General features: G+C 44.2%; 1 protein-coding gene across 7 annotated transcripts in view; it reads left to right on the top strand.

The window, feature by feature from the left end:
* The window catches only part of rgs6 (regulator of G protein signaling 6), a gene marked incomplete at both ends in the record, with an annotated part of 80,610 nt that overhangs the window by 36,752 nt on the left and 22,306 nt on the right, over positions 1 to 21,552 (top strand). For all 7 annotated transcript variants that reach the window (XM_080544212.1, XM_080544211.1, XM_080544210.1 and 4 more), the window contains one exon: positions 19,837 to 19,933. In XM_080544212.1, the coding sequence (XP_080400338.1) occupies positions 19,837 to 19,933 (97 nt within the window). The remainder of the gene's footprint in view (positions 1 to 19,836; positions 19,934 to 21,552) is intronic.

Genomic DNA, 21,552 nt, shown 5'->3' with positions numbered 1-21,552 from the left:
GGACTGGTTGAAGATGTTGGTGAAAACCCCGGCCAGCTGGTCGGCGCAGTCCCTCAGCACCCGTCCCAGGACGCCATCCGGCCCTGAGGCTTTCCTGGGGTCCACCGCCTTCAGCACGCGTCTCACTTCATGCTCTGTGAGGGTGAGGCTGCTGAGAGCTGGAGAGAGTGGTGTTTGTGTTGTGGTTACCTCCGTTCGCCCCTCGTCGAACCGGGCGTAGAAGGAGTTCAGCTTCTCCGCCAGCAGGGGGTCGTCCTCCGCGGCTGTGAGCCTGTTGGCTCTGAAGTTTGTCATGTGCTAAACCCCCTGCCACACCCGCCTGGAGTCGTTGCTCAGGAAGAATTCCTCAATCTTCTCTCTGTGGTCTGCCTTGGCCTCCCGGATGCCACGGTTTAGGTTAGCCCTGGTGGTGCTGTACAGCAGTGTGTCCTTCGCTGAGAAGGCGTTGTCCCTCTCCTTGAGCAGTTTTTCGACCTTCACAGTGGCTTCGTGTTGGGGTAGACCCGGACACGTTTGTCCACGGTGGCTGAGTTGGTGCAGTTCACTATGTGGTTCAGAACCGACGACGTGAACTGTTCCAGGTCCTCATGCTCATATTCCTGCCATGAGGTGTCATTCAGGCAGATCTGCAGTGGAGCGGACCCTGCTGGCCAGGTTCTGACAGTCTTAGTGGTGATGGGAGCACTTTTCCTCATGGGAGTGTAGGCTGGGATCAGGAGGATTGACACGTGGTCAGACATGCCTAGATGAGCTAGCGGTCTAGCCTTGTAAGCAAGCTTGATGTTGGTGTATACCTTATCCAGTGTTTTTTCTCCTCTTGTTGCACATTTAACATGCTGATAGAACTTCGGTAGTACTACCTTCAGGTCAGCATGATTGAAGTCCCCGGCGATTATATGAACTGCCTGTGGGTCTGCGCTCTGTCCACTACTGATGACGTCATGTAGCCGCGCCAATGCTAAGCTACCATCCGCGCTAGGCGCAATGTAAACAGATGTTATGTACACCGCGTTGAATTCCCTCGGGAGGTATGTGGGTCGGCATTTAACAGTCAAGTATTCTAGGTCTGGGGAGCAGTGGCTACTTACAGTTTTTGTGTTTAAGCACCAGCTGTCCTTCGTAGATATAATGAGGCCGCCTCCGCGCGTCTTCTCACTAAGCAAAGTCCGGTCCGCTCTGTGTAAAGTACAGCCTTCTAGCCCGACGGCCGAGTCCAAGATGGAGTCGTTGAGCCAGGTTTCTGTGAGAATAATCACACAGCTGTCCCCCACGTTGTTATTGGAAGCTACCTGCAGTCTCAGTTCGTCCATCTTGTTAGCCAGAGACCTGACGTTGGAGAGGAAGATACTCGGCAAAGCAGGCTTATTCGGGCTTCTCCTCAGCCTAGCTAGCAGGCCTCCTCTGCGGCCTCGGCGTTGCTTGCGATCTCGACGCCGCCGCTTGCGCCTTAGGGTTGGGATCGTATACCATTGTTCACCCGGTGTTCGAGCGATGTTGGGATGTTCTGCTGTTTCAAGAATTCCGTTGTTACAGTCCTCTCGTTTTGCGCACCAACTTCTAGTAAGTCTAGTCTGCTGTAGGTACTATTTACACAACCGTTCCCTATAAGTACTAAAATAAAAATGTACATACAAATGTACTTAAAAACACTAAAAAGCACCGACGTCGGTAGCCCCTCCAGCCTCGCGTCTGATCGCGCTGCCATCTTGGAACTAGCCTTTATGATGTGAAAATGTGTGAAAGAAGTCTATTGTAATACACATCTCTGACAAGAAATGAATAATAATATATTTGTTCTGTCTGCTTTTAGAAAAAAACATAGGTCAGCTAACCCCAAGCATACACACTAATCAGCCAAACTCAAGCAAAAACGCTATCTGAACTTGAGATGGAGTTGGATGTAGATGATTGGTGACTGTAGTATGGCCACATATTTGTACAGTACAGGGCAAGCGCCATAAGAACTGTCTCTGTCTTACATACTGTGTGCTTTCCTCCCAGTCTAACATCATTTGACTCTCTATCACCCTCTTTAATTTGGGTTAATGGTCTAATGAGATTGTGTCAGATGGACCAGACCATTGGACCTCTGCCAAGGCTATAACACTCAAGAGCTCGTTAAGGCTATGGGGACTTCCTATGAGCTGAGCACTCCCCTGTAATGTAATGGTGCGTTCCGTTCTGGCTAGCTGTCATCAGTAATATTGTCGGGTCAATGGCCATGAGACTGCAGCCTGTCCTGCCCATAGTTGCCGATAAAGCTTTGTTAGATTGATTATCACCGCGGGAGGCCCCTTGGGCTGTACTTACATTACACTGTCCTCTTTGAAACGTGATTGAAAAGTCAATCCCTCTGGTTGCCATAGGAACACATCACTTTTTTTAAGCCCTTGCCACCACCTCTTCCTTCCGTTCCTCCCCCTTTTCATTCCTTTCCTCAACTTTTTGCTCCTGGCCTTCAACTTTCCTGCAGGGCAGACCTAGAGCCAGCCAGTGGGGTGTGAAAGAGGATGGCAGCTTTAAGCCTGGCCAAATCTGGTGAATCTGTAGAGTCTTTGCTCTGTCTGGGAGAACGCTTCGTCTTACCTTTCCCTGCACCACTGCCCCACGAGCTTCTGGAGCTCGTGAGCTCAAGTCTCCCAAGCAAAAGGAAGTCTACTGTATACCACAGTATTCTCACACCACGGGTTTGTTGCAGAGCCTAATCCCCTCTTCTTTCTCTGATGGAGGAGAAGAAACCTTCCCACAATCCTTTTCTCCAATTAGACTTGAGATGTACTTGTGGTTTGTGGTTTAACTGACGATTGGACTTGGAGTCGATTGGAGTAAACAGAGGAAGAAAATTGGAATTTGCTTAATATTGCGCCAGTTTTTATTCTACACAGCCATACATTGCTTTGTGAAATCTCCAAAATATACTTCCCCCTGCATGATATTATCATCATCATTAATAGACACAACATTGGGTTACAGTAGGCAATTTGCGATGATAACATTTATATTCAGAAGGGACATTATCTTGACTGTTTCTCAAGGACATTGTGTCACCATCAGCATTAAGACAATTTAAAAGATGATTCTTGTCTTTTCCTACAGAGCCTATAGTCTAAAACGGTATTACACACTATATTATGTATTATACATAATGCAGTTCAGTATTCAGTGGTGCATCCCTGCATCTGTCTCTCTACCTTGACCTCTGTCAACCCATGTGGAAGACAGATTATCCTTTATATTCTGAGTATGTTGTATACAGAACACATTATTGGTTCAACAATTGGTTGATTTCAACAACATTTGTATTGATTTCATGAAATAAATAATAGATGTTTTGGATAAAAGCGTCAGCTAAATCGCATATAACATCGCAAGTACATTTCACCTCCTACAACCATCTGCTTTGGTTTGGTTTGTGCATGTTTGTCTAAATAGAAAGGTTGGTCCTGTTTCAGAGAGGGACCAGGCGCTGTTCTGGATATGTGAGACAACTGCCGACATGGCAAATGAGACGGTCTCAAAAAGAAAGAGATGGAACAGGAGATGAGATGAGAGGAGAGAGGGAGAGAGAGAGAACTCCTAAATGAAATCTTATTTTTTTGTCATTGGACCTGCAGACAGAGCGAAGGAGAGTGTGAGGGAGTTAAGGGAATTAAGGGAATAAAAGGAGGGATATTCTTGTCTATCGTCCCCTGGGTGGGTTGTTTTTGTGTAAGCAGCGCTGTGTTGTGTCATTGCTTATGGGAGGTTGTACAGCCTCTGAGGAAGCCGCAGGCGTTGAGCTCCACTGAGCTATATCATGAGAAACATTGGGATTAGAGGAGACTGTGATTGTTTAAGGGGAAATGGCGTCTCTATGGTGGCAGGCAGCAAGGGGGAGTTTTTAGTTTTCTTTTCCCCAGAAAATCAGAATCAGAATCAGAATCAGAATCAGAATCAGAATTGCTTTTATTACATCCAATGTACAGGTACTAGAGAGTAAAATTCTTAGGTTTAAGTTCTTTGACATTGGCATTGCAGCAGGAATGCGGTCCACATTCTTCTGTTTCATATTTAGCGTTACCTTAAAGCAAATACAGTAATGATCTGATACAGCAATGTCTAGAACAGAGGACACAGAAATATTCAATCCTTTTGAAATAACTAGATCTAGTGTGTGGCCTTTGTTATGAGTAGGTTCTGTAATATGCTGAGTAAAATCTAGGGAAGATAATAGATTAATAAAATCTCTAGATTTTGATTCATTATCTATATGAAAATGAAAATCACCAACCAAGAGAGACCTATCATAGTCAGTTGATATGACAGACAAAAGATCAGAAAATTCTTGTAGAAATACTGGGGATGGTTTTGGTGGGCGATATATCACTACAATGAGAATAGGAGTATAATTTCTAAGTAATAAAGCTAGATGTTCAAAAGTGGAGAAATCTCCAAGAGTAATTTGTTTGCAATTAAAGCTGTCACTATATACGCTTGCTAATCCACCTCCTTTCTTGTTTTTTCTAGTAACTTGGGAAAATAAATATTTCGGGGGAGAAGCTTCTATAAGAGAGACAACTCCATCAGAACCAAGCCACATAAAATCAAGCATATTATCGACAATTAGATAATTAATTATAAATGTTTTTGATGATAGTGATCTAATATTAAGTGCAAAGTTGAGTTGTCCAGAGTCACATGTTGGTTCTGAGGGAGACAGGCCTAGTCATAGAGCCATACCATTTTCTGTTTCCTGATAATAATCGAACACCTTTGTAATTGGGATGTAAGCCACGCTTGAAAAATCACGCTTGAAAAATCCTGGTCTCTGCCAGAATAAATCAAAATTATGAATGAAAAGGATCCCTTTTGATATACATAGCTCTCTCAGCCATTTGTTAAGAGAGCCAAGATGACTCCACTTACCATCACCTCGCACATAACATGAAAGAGGGCCGGATATAACAATATTCTTCTGAGTCGCTTGGAGGTCTTATTATGTTTTTTCAGGACTTCAGACTGTTGCAGTGAGGTGTAATTTGTGCCAACATGTTTGATGATGGTACTCACGTTTGAAAAGTTTGACAGTACTGATGGCAGTTTCATGTCAATATCCAAGACACAGGCTCCGGGGAAACAGTGCACTGCAGTGTGTCTGAGTGAGGGGTGGGAGAATGATAAATCTTTAACTATAGAATCCTCAATCACTATAGTGGTGGGGTCATTTTTTTAAATACGGTGCCTTTTCCGTCCCCAGTACTAAATCATGTTGTATTTTGTCTAAATTTGGACAAATACTAATTCCATTAGGTTTTTCATGTATAGTCAATTGTTATTTATTATGAATACAATGATATGGGCTTCTAAGTTGTTGTTTTCTACATTTTAAAAGCTTTGGTTAAAGATGTAAATTTGATTTTGCATGGGATTTGGGATGTCCCCAGTGTTGTTCATTCAACTTCAATCCAAAAAATAACTATTAAAAACATATACATTTCCAAATATGTTATTATTATTTCATTTTCCTGATCAATATCTATTGAAATCAAATATAGTTTTTATCCATTATTGATATGATGTGTTTTCAGATATTGTAGGTCTGACTAAGCTCCTGTCATTGATAGGTGGCGCCGAGCCAGAATTAGACCACTGGCTAGAGAGGCCATGGGCTGTCCACCGCAGTAAATTAGATCTATATTGAGCTAGTCAACAACATGTTTGACAGGAGAATAATGATTTGCAATGTACAGCTGATACCTGTGTCAGCAGGAAGAGATACTATAAGGGTTGTGTACTGAGGGGAGGAATCACTCACATGGAGCATGAACTTGTGGGTCCTGTACAGCTGAAATAAACTCTTCAACTGTCCATTCTGAGCAGACCTTGGTGATTTCAATTGATTCATTCTGGGGAGAAAACATCATCTATAACAATAATTTTTAAATTTTGTACAAACAATTAAGGTTTTGCTTACAATATTGCTTGTCCCTGCGATCACTGTCCACCCTGTTATGCTGTGTTAATGTCCCTTTTAAAAGAAAACCATATTTCTCAATCACATCACTCTCATGAGGTGACATCACATCAGTGGAGGGGATTTCAAATGTGGTAAGCTGTGTGATTTTCTACCTCTTTTACCATCAGATTTTTATGTTTTTATCAAGTGAGTTTAATGTGGTTGACCATAACGTGTCCACCCTGTTATGCCTAAATATTGAGGAGATCAATCAAATTGAATAATTTCAAAAAAAGTATTTAGTGCAAATTAGATTCCTCATCAAGTATTCATGGTCATTCTAGGCATTATGCTAACACAGGCAGGCTAAAGGCTAACTTTAACTCAAAATGTCCACCCTGTTAGTGTCCACCCTGTTATGTGTCCACTCTGTTCTGGAGACACTCGCCCTATTCAACTACAGAGGGTATTCTAAATAAAATAAAATGTAGGTGCCTGAGCTCGACCACTATGTTTTTCAGCAAGCTATATATGTCCTTTAAATAGAACATTAACATATAGATAAATCAACAATTTATTTTTCACAAGTTATGAAGTCCAAATGGCACCGTATAAAAAAAAATGACCCGGTGGTGGTTGTGTCTGGGGATGTGGTAGGGGAGGGGCAAGACAGTGGATGTGGTCCCTGAGATGATGAGGGACTTAGGGCTGTGAAGCGGTTGGAAAGGCTGAGCTCTGGTGGTGAGGTGGGTGGTAGGTGGTTTTCCTGCCCATCTGCCACTGACCTGCTTCCACTGTGTCACAGGCACAGATGCTGGCTTTGGACAGGAAGCCTCGTGGGTACCAGTCAGCCGCTGCTTCACTTAGGATGGTAGGGCGAACTTGCCTGGGGAGACTGTGTGATTGTGTTTGGTGTGTGAGTCTTTGCTGGGGTTTTTGAGGAGCAGGCTTGACCTCATCTCATCCAGCTGTCTCTCCAGGATGGTGCTCTGCTCCTCTCTCCTGAACAGCTCCTCTCTCTGTCTCTTCAGTTCTGTGCGCAGGGCTAGGTTGGACTAGGTTGGACTCTTCAACCTCTCTCATGGCCAAGCACATAAGCAACCAAGCTAAATGTTTAATGCAGTAGACAAGTGCTTTCCTACAGTATGCCGAATCCCACCAGAGTTTTTGTCTCTATGAAGTCATATAATTGGGAGTGTGTATCAATTACTACGATGGCGTCGCGTGTGGAGAGGAAGAATGGCTGTAAAATAGCCCAGCAGCCATCACTGTTATTACTACACTTCTATTAGCACACACATCATCTCCCAGCTGCAATGAGCTGAAATCAACCGATCCTTCCATTGAGCTCATCAGTGACACCACGTCTGACGTCACGGTTCACACCATCCAAACACACTTTCTATGCTGTTAATCATGAAGCATTGGACTAATTGTAAGAGAATAGCAATTACTTTGGGGGTTAATGGGTTGATTTGTGAATGTGTGTGTGTGTGTGTGTGTGTGTGTGTGTGTGTGTGTGTGTGTGTGTGTGTGTGTGTGTGTGTGTGGTTAACACCCATAATTTATCATTATTGAGGAATTATTGAATGAAGATTAAGGGATTTGATCTGTGGAAGGCTGATCCATACAATAATCCTCACACTGAATCCAAAATTACAAAAAAAAACATCTAAAGCAGGATATTGGATTATAGATTTATATACTGTATATATACTATAATATAGCAATATTTTCTTAATTCCCTTCAAATGCACCTGCAAAAAAAGCCCTTGACTTCCCCAAATAAAATGAGTATTTTGGTCTATTTTCTGTCACAAAAAAATTGGTTACTGTTTTTTATTCACAACTCTTGCAGACATTCCGCATACAGCCTAGTGTCAATCATCCTCTGCTATTATAAATACAGCTTTTGACATTTATCCCAACCATTTAAACGTCAGAGGACAACTTGTACATGCAGTGTCATGTGAAGCTGCAAGACTCCCTCTAACAAAGGTTAGATATTAGAGAAAATGTCAATGTGACTGTAGTCAATGGCAACACAAAGACAACTTACATTCCATAAAAGAACACCAAGTCTAATAATACATTTAAATTTGGCATTTAGCAGATGCCTTCATCCAAAGCGACTTACAACAAATACATTTGTTTAAGTAAGTGACTCATCTATCCATCATTCATCATAAGAAAAACGTTTCTTTCTTTTTTTACAGTAGAGAAACTGTACAGGGGGGTAGTGGGGATGAAGAGGTCTTTAGGAGGGACAATTAAGATGTAATGCCTGAAGAGATGGATATGTTATCTGCGGCAGAAGATAGGTAATGACTCTGCAGTCCTGACAGCAGTAGGAAGCTAGTTCCACCTGTTCCAAGACAGTGAAAAGCTGTGACCAAGTAGCGCAACTGCTGCATCCACATAGAGGCAGCGGTGACAGACAGCCAGCTGAGTTGGAAGAGCGTAGTGATCGGGCAGGGGTTTGGGGGCTGAACATTGCTCGCAAGTAGGCAGGGGCTGATCCATTTGCTGCCCAGTAGGCGAGCACCAGGGTCTTGAATCTGATGTAAGCTGCTACCAGGAGCCAGTGAAGAAGGGTGTGAAGGAGGGAGAGAGAGAGAACTGAGAGAACTTGGGGAGATTGAACACCAGATGGTCGGCAGCATTCTGGATAAGCTGCAGAGGTCTGATGGCGGAGGCGGGGAGCCTGGTCAAGAGTGCGTTGCAATAATCAAAGCGGGAGATCACAAGTGTCTGGATCAAGAGTTGTGCAGATTCTCTCATGAGGAATGGACGTATCTGTTACGTCCCCAAATATTGTCCAGGGGATATGGGGAGCAACAATAAAATGGAACCGGAGTGAGAAGAAGGTTTATTGTAATACTGCAAAAAAAATAAACAGGTTTCTGTGAAACTCTTTAACTAAAAACTATTCTCTATAAAAAGGAGAGTGAATATTATGTATATTAACAAGCATTGTAAAGTAAATGAGATAGTTAACAGATAAACAATGTAGCAAGCAAAGTAAAGTAAAGGCTTAACACAAGATTAACAAACACACTCCCTCTAGAAAAGAGTCAGAAAGTTACCGACACAGTTACACATTACAACCTGCTGTACCACACAACAGCTGTAGCTAAAATGTTAACCACAAACAACATCTCAGGAGTTGTAGACTGGCCCCATCTGAGTGTCTCTCCCAGCCTTTTATCCTCCACCTCCACCCTTAACACTAGAGTAGCCATGGGTGGGGTCATTTGACCAAGTGAGTAAAAAAAATGGTATACCTTTGCACTCGATCAAATTTCAGGACCCTCCTTTCATGACCTTTCCTAGATATGTGCGTTCTACCACCCAGTATCCTTGCATTTTCACATCAGGTTAAGCTAGTATAAAGATAGTTTGCAGTTTTTCTGTGTAGGAGGCAGGCTAATTTGCAAGACACGCCAACTGGTGGTCTTTGAGTGCAAGTAGCAGCTTCCCATACTAAAGACTATGGTCATTTGACCCCAGGCTCTAATAGTAGGTAAAATAAGCACAGCTGTTCTAGTGTTAATTGAGCGATTGAGCACATGTGTGCTCAATCAGGCCATCACCATAGCAATAGGCAGAGAGGACGGGCAATCACCTGGGAGAAACACAGGAAACAAACAAAACACACACAAACAGACCACGGCCGTACACAAACACACTACGGCCGTAACAGTATCCTTCTGATGTTGTAGAGGAAGAATCTACAGGAGCATGCTGTCGCTGTGACGATTGCCACACCAGATAAGTGGTTGTCAAGGATCACCTTTGGGAGGAGGTCACAGTACTACTGTGATGGAGAATTCTTGGAGAGGGCAGGCTTTCCCAAGGAGGAAGAGCAGCTCAATCTTGTTAAGGTTGAGCTTGAGGTGATGGGCTGACATCCAAGCAGAAATGTCTGCAAGACACACAGAGACACATGTCGCCACCTGTGAGTCAGCGGGGGGGAAAGAGAGAAAGAGTTGATTGTAATCTAATGGTTCCTTTGATTCGGTCTATTCATTGGATGATCGGTGTTATCCTGCCACAAAGGCGTGTGACTGTACCCAAAACAGGACCACATAACAGTGAACAATGAGAGGAAAAACATCCTGTGCTACATGGACCAAGTGCAACAGTGCATGGTCTGTCTTCTATTGATTGCAGTGCATGTTAGTGAATGTATGTGCATGTGTTTTTTGTGTGTTTTGAGTGTCTGTATGTGTGTGGTAGCACACCTGTTGAGTTCTCCTCCATGCTGTACAACACATTTCACCAACCTAGGTTGTGTGGCAATAAAATGAACAAAATATAAATCACTATCTTAGGAGGAAACATATAGGTTGAATCCCAATTCACCACTCCGGCTCCGTTTTCACCCCTCCGCTCCGTTTTGCGCGTTCACGTGTAGCCGTAGTGGCGTCCCAATTCATTACTCATTTAGGGTTAGGGTTAGGGTTTTCCATGGCTCTGTTTGGAGAAAATCTTGACCCTCGTTCGATTCGGAGCCATGAGACTCCCTTCCGGCATGCATTTCGAAACATCTACAGAAATGTTCTTTTCGCTCTCGTAATACGGAAGCGAGCCTGAAATGTCATTTACTTTTTCTGGAATTACTTGTAATTAAAGACTTGAAAAATTATGATAACCATCGTATTATCTTAATTTAATGTCATTACAATGCATTATAGACCTTTTCTTTATAACAAGCATAACCAAAAAAACGCTTTTATGTCGGTGCTGTGTCTAACGTTACAGTAACGCAACGCTGCATGACAGTCGAGCATTTCAGAGATGTACAATCATAAATCAATTATTACCTGTGGCGTATGATGGTACACATATGTAAAGTTATCTATCAAACGTTCGTCTGACTTGACCATGATGCGCATTTTGACCTATTTCCATGTAGCGGCACCCGCAATCTAATCCGAGCAGTTGTTATTAGGTAATATTATTAATGGGTTGTATCATTCATTTAAATGCATTATAGACATTTTCTTTATAACAAGCACAACAACAACAAAACGTTATTATGCCGATGTGCTGTGTGTCTAACGTTACAAGCTGATTTGTGCATGACAGCCGCGCATTGACATATTTCCATGTCTGATGTCTAATGTCTAATGTCTGATGTACTAATGTCATTTCAATTCATTATAGACCTTTTCTTTACACGCTTCGCGCACTAGGTGGGCCGCGAATACTGTAGAGATTTGTAAAGTGGGCCGTGAGTCCAAAAAGGTTGGGAACCGCTGCATTAGACTATAAAAGCAGGACACCGGAGCACTCATATCTGCGCGTTTGTCACAGGGCGACAGTCCCTGTTCCTCTGCCCGGCGTCAGTCCAATGGAATCGTCAAGCACAGCCTTCCCCATATAAATACATCGGTGCGCGATTACAGAGATGTACAATCATGTTTATTTAAAAATAAATTGTGGTGTTTGACAGCGGATGATGGTAGACATATTTAATGTAAAGTTATCTATCTAAAGTTATCTATCCACAGGCTGATATGTGCATGATAGGCGCAAATTCCCCCCCCCCCCCCCTGGTGGTATATGACGCTATCTGTATTGCGGCACTTATTATACCAAAACAACTCGCAATCTAATCCGAGCAGTTGTTATTATGTAATATTATCGATGGATGTGCCATTTTTGATGGAGGGCAGTGAGCGGGAGACTCATCAAGGACATGTAGTTAATTAATGCAGTGGACAGCGGCTGTTTCCTGTCACATCGGATTTCGTAACGCCATAAAAATATATCTGTGCTGTTATATATATAAATTACATGTTATAAGGCTGATCTGCGCATGATAGTGCTGCATTTTGACATATTTCATGTTTCCGCCCGTTGATAGTATATGACGATATAGTCAGTCCCAATGGTCCAAAAGTCAAGCGCTTCGTAACACAGACGGGGTGAATTTTATGAATGAAAGTGAAAGTTCTGTCATAAAACGCCGTTACGTATCCTCACACATTTTTAAGTGGGTATACGGAAATCCTTGGCCTTTCCTAGTGGGTATACGGCATAGTCCTGCGTATCACCTAGACTACACCACTAGAGCACAGGTTTCATACAGGTTAGAGCTTATTCTGTCATGGTCTGATAATGAAGCATTGTTCTTTTTTATTTGATGACTTGTTTGATCGATTGATAGCGTTCAAGTTCATTCAAGTTGTGAATGAATCGCGAGCGTCAATGCTTTTCTACGATACTACGTGTAATGTCACTTGGACAATAATAATAAGACACTTTAGTCTGGGTTCAACAAAGGTATAACCAGTTTACTTCGGTTCTCTCGACACCTGTCAGTCACCTACTGGTATATCATGAACTCTCTCTAAGGCGCATGCGCTGTCCTGACTATGAATTAACCCATTCATTACACTACGGATGACGTCGTGAAGGGTTGTCCCATTTCCCCCGGGGAACCACTACGGCTATGGCTCCAAAACGAGTGACTCCAAAACGAGCCGAAGTGGTAAAAAAGAGAATCGGGATTGGGCCATACTCTAATAAGTGTATGAATTAGGGTCTTTGAGAGAAGCTTTGAATCTTAAGCAACCTGCCCAGTGTTGAGTACAGCTCATGCTGTTTGAACTAGAGTAGAACATGTGGTATATTTTGACACACACACACACATAAACTGTATAGTATAGACCTGTAGAATTTGTCTTTTGCACACATTTTTAGAGATTTATAGATCTCAAACCTGCAATCTCCTCCTCTTTGTCCTTTACCACCAGCTGACTAGAAGCTCTCCCACCATCAGAGAGAAGTGTTGTAATCTGTAATTGTAACTTTCATTAATAAATAGTCTTAGAACTCAGAAGTTTTACTTGTGATCTATTTCAACCAGATTCTTAAGTTAAGAAACTACAAACAGCATAGAGCACTCGCTGTGTGCTGGAAAACCTTGTTAGTGCTTAGGTGAAGCTCATTTTGAATTTCTTGTCTTTTGTAGCTTTTGACAAGCCGCTACTTCTCACTTGGGTGATTCATCAAGGTATTATTCAAGACAAATGGGAGAGCAACACTCATGCTGCAGTCATGAGTGCTAAGTCATTAGTTCCAGGGATTTGGCTTGGAATTACATTGTTAATCACACAGCATGACACCTAAGGGAGTGTTATTGTATAGCTCCACGCAAGGTATTGGTCAAAACATGCATTCCCTGTAACTTCTTTGTATCTTATTGGTTGCCTGAGAGGGAATGCTGCATGTTGCCGGGCAGATTTATGAAAAGGCATCACCAGAGGATATAGCCTACTTCAATCAGATAATTTACTATATTTGCAGTGTAGACCAAGTTGTATAGACTTACATTATATCTTGAATTATATTATGCTGATAAACACTGTATTATATTGATGAATATAATGGGGAGAAGACCAGAACAAAACAAGTGGCATAGAGGTTTTCTGTTTTCTGGGTGGTGTAATGAGAGAGGAGGAATTGGAGCGGCTGAGGGGTGGAATTAAAGAAGAAAGAACTATACCAATTAATTAAGGAAAAACATCTTCAAACATCAAGAGGAGTAATACCAAATATATCATTATGGACATAATTTTCTATGTACATTTTTTAATTAATTAGATAAAAAGAAAAAGAAAGTATATAGTGAAATAGGTGTAATCACTGTTAAAATAGAATACGATCGAATCGAAAGCCTAAGAAATTTACTCTCACTCTTACACTTACATGTAATGTGACATAACAATAAACTTGAAACTTGACCTAAGTTTTGTACCTTGACCATGTGAATTATGACTTGCATGGCAATTAGGCCGTATTAGGCGTTAACTTTGAGTGGTTACAGTTAAGGTAAATTGTCAGGAGAAGGCGTGAGCAAATAGCATAAGCAGTAGTATTGGTATTAGCAAGAATTAGCACCAAATAAAAAGTAGTGTCCCAAGAACAATTCAAACCACACACACACACACACACACACACACACATACTACATACATACTGCAAACAATGAATATTGGCCCAGTGATGCTGGTGTCTTTGAGACAAGATATTTATTACAGAGTAGCACAGCATCAGGAGTCTGCCACAGTTCCTTAAGACAACCTTGACTTCACTCTTCCTTATGGTCACTTGACTTCCACCCTGAGGGTTGTTTCTCTGAGTCTAAGTAGGGGTTTGGCCTGACTGCTGAAGTCTTGCAATCAGTTGGCCGATTGAGCTCTTGATTGTGAAGTGGTTCTCAGTGAGTCTGTTCACACAGGTGCAGCTGTGTGTCTGGAAAATGTACAGTATGTGACAGCAGCTGGTGAAAGCGGGAATGTTTTGGCTTGTGTGTCATTTGATTTTCAAATTTCATTTGAAATTTATTTACATTTTTCTGAATGAAAGTCTGTTTGTTTGCCGAAAGTTTTGATTGTTTGCCACTTTCACCAGCTGCTGTCACGTATACTCTCCTTTAACTTCCTCTGAAACCAGTCCTGTTAAAGATCTCTTGTAGTCAGTAATGCTGTTGCAGGAAACATAACACCTGTTAATCTATAGTAACAAGATTTCCTTCGTGCATTTAAATTTGAGCTCTTATACTACCGATTACATACTCTGTCAAATATGTTACAATTTCATGCAATGATCATGCAGATATATTGTATTTCAGTCAGATGGAAAGTCCTCATTAGGATTAAGCTTCCTACAGATATGATTATGTTATTGGTTCTAGAGTTTCCTCTCCATGCAGTCGGAGGCCATGCGCCTGCATATATTACTCATATTTGAGCTGCAAATCAAAATTGACTTCTAGGAAGAGCTGATTAAAATGCTTCATGCATCACTAGTAAATGCTTAACATTTTATGGCCATAAGGCTGTTTCTATAATTCATAGAAGCACCATGCTCATTCTCTTAATCCTGTGATTAGTAGTAATAATATACAAATTAATAGGTTTAAGGGAATTAAAATAATTAAGAGAAAGCTTCTCATAAACCTGCACAGTTTCTAGTTAACCAGAATGGTATAATTCCCGATTGTTTTGCCTTTTTTTTTTTTTTTTAACCATTACCTCATTTTTCTCACTAAGTACATTTGACATTTATGAATGGTCTTTATTGAATGAATGGTCTTTATTGTCATTGATATAGTACAGGTACCAAACAACGAAATTTGGGAGGGGGGGCTCCCCTGGTGCTAGGAAAAAAAAAACTAAAAACAAGAAGGGAAAAGAGCTGGTAAAGGCTATGTACACTATCCACTATACTATACTATACAAATAAAACACTGTGCTGTACTCTATGCTATGCTATACCTATTCTAACATTTCCTATCTCTGAACCTTATGTACCCGAGGGTTGTCATATTGCACATAGTGTTATTGCACATTCATTTAAAGTGTCGCAGTTTGCAGGTTTGAAATGTTCACAGTTGTGTTTCAGTGTTGCACTTGATTTCAATCTAGTAGCTGCCATCAAATTGTCTAGATTGTCCAGGGCCTAGAACCTAGGTCTTTGCTGTGTTCAGGGCCTGAATGGCCCTGGGGTAGAAGCTGAGCTTCAGTCTGTTTGTTCTTGCGAACATGGTCCTGAACCGCCTGTTCGAGGGCAGCCGAGCAAAGTGTTCGTACCCAGGGTGGGATGGGTCTCTGGAGATCTTGGAGGCCTTCCTGAGGCAGCGTGTGTTGTACAGCTCTTCCAGAGAGGGGAGGGGGGCGCCGGTGATCTTCTGGGCCGATCTCACGACTCTCTGTAGCGCATTCCTCTCTGCGGCTGTGCAGCTGGAGAACCAGATGCAGATGCAGTAGGTGAGGATGCTCTCCACTGCGCAGTGGTAGAAGGTCACCAGCATCTCCTGTCCGATGTGGTCTTTCCTGAGGACTCTCAGGAAGTAGAGCCGCTGTTGTACCTTCTTGATGATGGCTGCTGTGTTGATCTTCCAGGATAGGTCATCCTGTATGTGCACCCCCAGGAATCTGAGGGTTGAGACTCTCTCCACGCTCCCTCCATCGACGAGCAGGGGCTGGACCTCAGATTTTTTCCTCCTGAAGTCCACGATGATTTCCTGGGTCTTTGACTGGTTCAGCAGCAGGTTGTTAACCTTGCACAGCTTGCCCAGCTGCTCCACCTCATCCCTGTACGCCGCCTCGTCCCCCCCCGAGATGCAGCCCACCACGGTGGTGTCGTCTGCAAACTTTACGATGGAGTTGCTGGGGTGGACGGGGGTGAAGTCGTAGGTGTAGAGGTTGTAGAGGATGGGGCTTAGCACGCAGCCCTGGGGGGACCCAGTGCTGAGTCTGAGGGCTGTGGAGGTGTGGGAGCCCACCCGCACCCTCTGGGGGCGGTCAGACAGGAAGTCCTTGATCCATGCACATATAGAGTGTGATAGTCCCAGGTCTAGTAGTTTGGTCACTAGCCTGTCTGGAAGGATGGTGTTGAAGGCAGAGCTGAAGTCCACAAAGAGCAGTCTCGCGTAGCTGTTTCCCCTCTCCAGGTGGGATAGAGTGGAGTGGAGAGTCGTCGCGATGGCGTCCTCTGTGGACCTGTGGGCTCTGTAGGCGAACTGGTATGGATCCAGGTTGGGCGGGAGGCGTGTGACTATGTGGGCCCGGACTAGTTTCTCGAAGCACTTCATGATGATTGGTGTGAGTGCCACCGGGCGGTAGTCGTTTAGGCAGCTCACCGTGCTTTTCTTCGGGACTGGGATGATAGTTGAGGTTTTCAGGCAGGGTGCGATGGTGGCCTGGGACAGGGACTGGTTGAAGATGTTGGTGAAAACCCCGGCCAGCTGGTCGGCGCAGTCCCTCAGCACCCGTCCCAGGACGCCATCCGGCCCTGAGGCTTTCCTGGGGTCCACCGCCTTCAGCACGCGTCTCACTTCATGCTCTGTGAGGGTGAGGCTGCTGAGAGCTGGAGAGAGTGGTGTTTGTGTTGTGGTTACCTCCGTTCGCCCCTCGTCGAACCGGGCGTAGAAGGAGTTCAGCTTTTCCGCCAGCAGGGGGTCGTCCTCCGCGGCTGTGAGCCTGTTGGCTCTGAAGTTTGTCATGTGCTGAACCCCCTGCCACACCCGCCTGGAGTCGTTGCTCAGGAAGCATTCCTCAATCTTCTCTCTGTGGTCTGCCTTGGCCTCCCGGATGCCGCGCTTTAGGTTAGCCCTGGTGGTGCTGTACAGCAGTGTGTCCTTCCCTGAGAAGGCGTTGTCCCTCTCCTTGAGCAGTTTTTGGACCTTCCCAGTCATCCATGGCTTCGTGTTGGGGTAGACCCGGACCCGTTTGTCCACGGTGGCTGAGTTGGTGCAGTTCACTATGTGGTTCAGAACCGACGACGTGAACTGTTCCAGGTCCTCATGCTCATATTCCTGCCATGAGGTGTCATTCAGGCAGATCTGCAGTGGAGCGGACCCTGCTGGCCAGGTTCTGACAGTCTTAGTGGTGATGGGAGCACTTTTCCTCATGGGAGTGTAGGCTGGGATCAGGAGGATTGACACATGGTCAGACATGCCTAGATGAGCTAGCGGTCTAGCCTTGTAAGCAAGCTTGATGTTGGTGTATACCTTATCCAGTGTTTTTTCTCCTCTTGTTGCACATTTAACATGCTGATAGAACTTCGGTAGTATTACCTTCAGGTCAGCATGATTGAAATCCCCGGCGATTATGTGAACTGCCTGTGGGTCCGCGCTCTGTCCACTACTGATGACGTCATGTAGCCGCGCCAATGCTAAGCTACCAACCGCGCTAGGCGGTATGTAAACACATGTTATGTACACTGCGTTGAATTCCCTCGGGAGGTATGTGGGTCGGCATTTAACAGTCAAGTATTCCAGGTCTGGGGAGCAGTGGCTACTTACAGTTTTTGTGTTTAAGCACCAGCTGTCCTTCGTAGATATAATGAGGCCGCCCCCGCGCGTCTTCTCACTAAGCAAAGTCCTGTCCGCACGGTGTAAAGTCCTGCCTTCTAGCCCGACCGCGGAGTCCAAGATGGAGTCATTTAGCCAGGTCTCTGTGAGAATAATCACACAGCTATCTCCCACGGGCCGATAGTGGAAAAGCGCCATAAGTGGAGCAGGCTGCAATAAGTCGGAGAAAAATCGATTCCCACTGGGATCATTCAAAATGCATTCACAGGGGCAGGAAAACATACAGGCAGGCACTTTGCAGAGGTATGTGAAGCCTGACTGGGCACAATAAAGTGCTCTTATGGTCCATGAGAGACAGGGGTTTACCTCAGATGGCCAGCCTTGCTGTATTGCATATGTTACATATGGCCAACCAAGCACTTTCCCAGAGTTTAGACCAGCCCTACGACAGAAGTACGTCACTGCTGTTATCACCGTTTCCGACACACTGGCAGTATTGATGTGGTTCATGAGAGTGTGATGATGAGCTGCTACTCTATCTGCACCACTATCTCCCTCAAGCCCTTGTTAGTGTTTTATCTCTATTGATTTTGATGTGTGGCCAGAGGCTGACAATGCCCGTGGCTGTCCGACCCACAGCCTGCGTTTCAAACTATGGCACTTGAAAAAGAGTTGCATCCAAAAGTTACGGATGTGCAACCCTCAAAACGTAATTTTTTTCACATTTAGAAATATGATAGGTAATTTTGACAAATGACTGTCTTGTGACGTGAGTTATTGTGCAATATGACTGTAGTACACAAGAGCAGTACAGTGCAGGGTTCTGTTGAGTGGTTATTAAGATGTATTGTAGGCCGTCGTACCAAACTACGCTGTGAGATTCATTGTGATGTAGATGTTTTCATGCATTTGATATTGCTTGAACAGATCGGTGTACCGTTCAGTAGACCATACTGTACAGTCTGTATGGATGGATAATATGACTATCGCTGTGGAAACTGTGACCCAGTGTGTGGGTGTGTGTCAGAATCAGATCCTCTGTTTTGGTGCTCTGCGATTATAAATACACTCCTTGATCCGAAAGGGTCTAAGAAGAGAATGTATGGAGGAGTTCAAACCTTGATGTTTTCCTGTACAGTATGTACAGTATGTACTGTATGTACTGTATGTATACTCTGTTTGGAATGCCCTTACATTTCTAGACCGGTGTTTTGTTTTTCCATCTGAACAGGAGATTTGTGTGAGTGCTTTTGTCAAATGGCAGATCGTGTGGGTCTGGTGGTGTACACAGTGTCCATTATTATTGTCCATCTCTGTCATCACTAGCTGCTCTCTTTCACGTTGTTATCGTGTTCCTTGCATTAACCCCTCCCCGCCCTCGCTCTCTCTCTCCCATCACTTCTTCTCCCTCCCCCCATCTCTCTCCTAGGCAGGTGGGTTTTGAGGGGTTTATATATAGCTGTTTGTGTTAGCTGTCTCCAGAGCGACCAGATCTCACTTCCCACACTTGGCAAAAGAAGAGCGGGGATGACAGCATGTGATCTAAACTGCAACAAACGCTACAGAACGCAATGTCATCTGGTAACCCTGCTCTGAAGTGGGCGACTTGTTTCATTAGTTGCAGCTTGGGTATTAATAGAGGCCCACAGAGCGTGTGTGTGTGTGTGTGTGTGTGTGTGTGTGTGTGTGTATGTGCGTGTGCTTGTGTCTGTGTGTGTGTGCGTGTGTATCAGTGTGTGTGTGTGTGTGTGTTTATTTCAGATATCATCTGTTAATTGCCCATTTTCCTTTGCATGTGACTTTTTATTCTGGGTTTATGGATTCAGTTCTTTCTTTAATGGATTGAAAAAGCTGCTGTTAAGTTTGATGTGATGATATGTATTGTAATACAGAGATGATGACTCAGTTGGAGCTCACAATAAGTGACAATGATCAATATAATCATCTGATAGTATAATCCGTCATTCTACAGAGAATCCCCAAAAAGGTGAACAGTTATCTCAATTGAAAGTAGAAAATGTCGATTGTTCAGAGAGTTTTAAACGTGTTGTGACATCTCCTCTGTCTGCAGATTGAAGACATTGTCACTCGTATCCAGGACGAGACGGAGGGCGTGCCAATCAGAACCGTCAAGAGTTTCATGTCCAAGATCCCCAGTGTGGTCACAGGTGAGAGGACATGCCTATGGAAAGAGAGAGAGAGAGAGAGAGAGAGAGAGAGAGAGAGAGAGAGAGAGAGAGAGAGAGAGAGAGAGAGAGAGAGAGAGAGAGAGAGATTTTGTAGGTAGACAGATACAGGCAGACAGATTGTAGACATACAGACAGTCACAGACAGACAGATTGATAATCTGATGGACACAGACCGGCAGGCAGACCTATTCTAAACACAATGACACACACTAAAAGAAACAGATATAAACAAATACAGGTATTCCAACAGAATGCACCGCAATGGAAAAGAGCAGAAGAAGGAAGAAAAGTGGTACAGACATTTCCAAAACAAGAGCTCCCCGCAGGGCAGAACGAGAGAAAGAGACAGACAGAGTAGGAGAGAGAGGGGGGTAAGGGAGGGAGAGGAGGAGAAAAGACAGAGTGAAAAACATGACAGAGACATTTCCACCATTGTCACCCCGGGGGAGGGGGACGGGGGACGGGGGGGGGGGGTTGGCAGACGACTTGAGGTAGAGGCCAAAACTGTGCCAGCAGCTCCTGATGGATCACTACCGCCCTGCCCCTGTGGTCCCCTCCACGACGCACCTAAATCACTTTAGCTCCGCTCTGTGTTGCATTGAGGCCCAGGGCCGTCACCTCCTCTTCCTCCACCACCACCTCTACCACCACCACGACAGCCTCGTAAATGATGGTGCCTGTCAGTGGCTCTTATTATTCATCTCCCCCCCTCATAGAGAATGAATCACCTCAATGTGCTATAAGCAGAGCGTATCGATAAACACAATTACTACAGCAGCAGCAGCAGCAGCCTGGAGCCTGGAGCGCAGGGCCGGAAAAACGAATAAATGACAGGGAATTAACCAGTGCTTCTGGAGACTTAGAGACTACAGGATAGCGCGCTGCATCTCTGTCTCTCTCTCTGTGTCTCTCGCTAGTTCTCTCTCTGTGTCTCTCGCTAGTTCTCTCTCTGTGTCTGTGTGTGTGGGTGTGGGTGTGTGTGTGTCTCTCTCTTTCTCTTGTCTGCCTCTCTTTCTCTGTCTCTCTCCCTCTGTTCTCTGTCTCTCTTTCTCTGTATCTCTCTCTCTCTTGTCTCTCTCCCTCTGTTCTCTGTCTCTCTTTCTCTGTATCTCTCTCTCTCTGTCTCTCTCCCTCTGTACTCTGCCTCTCTGTTCTCTGTCTCTCTCTCTCTCTGCCTATCCTCTTCCTTCCTTATATTGCACTTTATTACACCAGAGACAGGAAAGTTTCATATTGAATAATCAGTACCACGAAAACATATTGTATCTGGTCATATTGTATCTGGTCTGGGGTCTGGTGCTCCCAAAGCGAATGAAAGCGAACGCACATCCGTGGAGGCTGGTGGATGGAGAAACGGTCTCATCGTCCCAGATGGAACGGCATGAGGAATGGTATCAAACACGTGTGTCGATATGTGTTTAATGCCTTTCCTCGTTACGTTGCACCATTACCATATTAGCCCGTCCTGCCTATGCCTCCATCCAGCAGCCTCCACTGCCACACACTATTGCGCTTCTCTTCTATTACGGTCATATGAGACAGCAGCTGGTGAAACCGTGAACAAGTCGCCCACCAATCAAAATGTGAAAAGTTAAACA

The sequence above is a fragment of the Nansenia antarctica genome (assembly GCF_963989245.1).
Source record: "Nansenia antarctica genome assembly, chromosome: 1".
NCBI lineage: Eukaryota > Metazoa > Chordata > Actinopteri > Argentiniformes > Microstomatidae > Nansenia > Nansenia antarctica.
The sequence above is the reverse complement of the archived record's forward strand: the minus strand, read 5'-3'. Positions and strand labels throughout refer to the sequence as shown.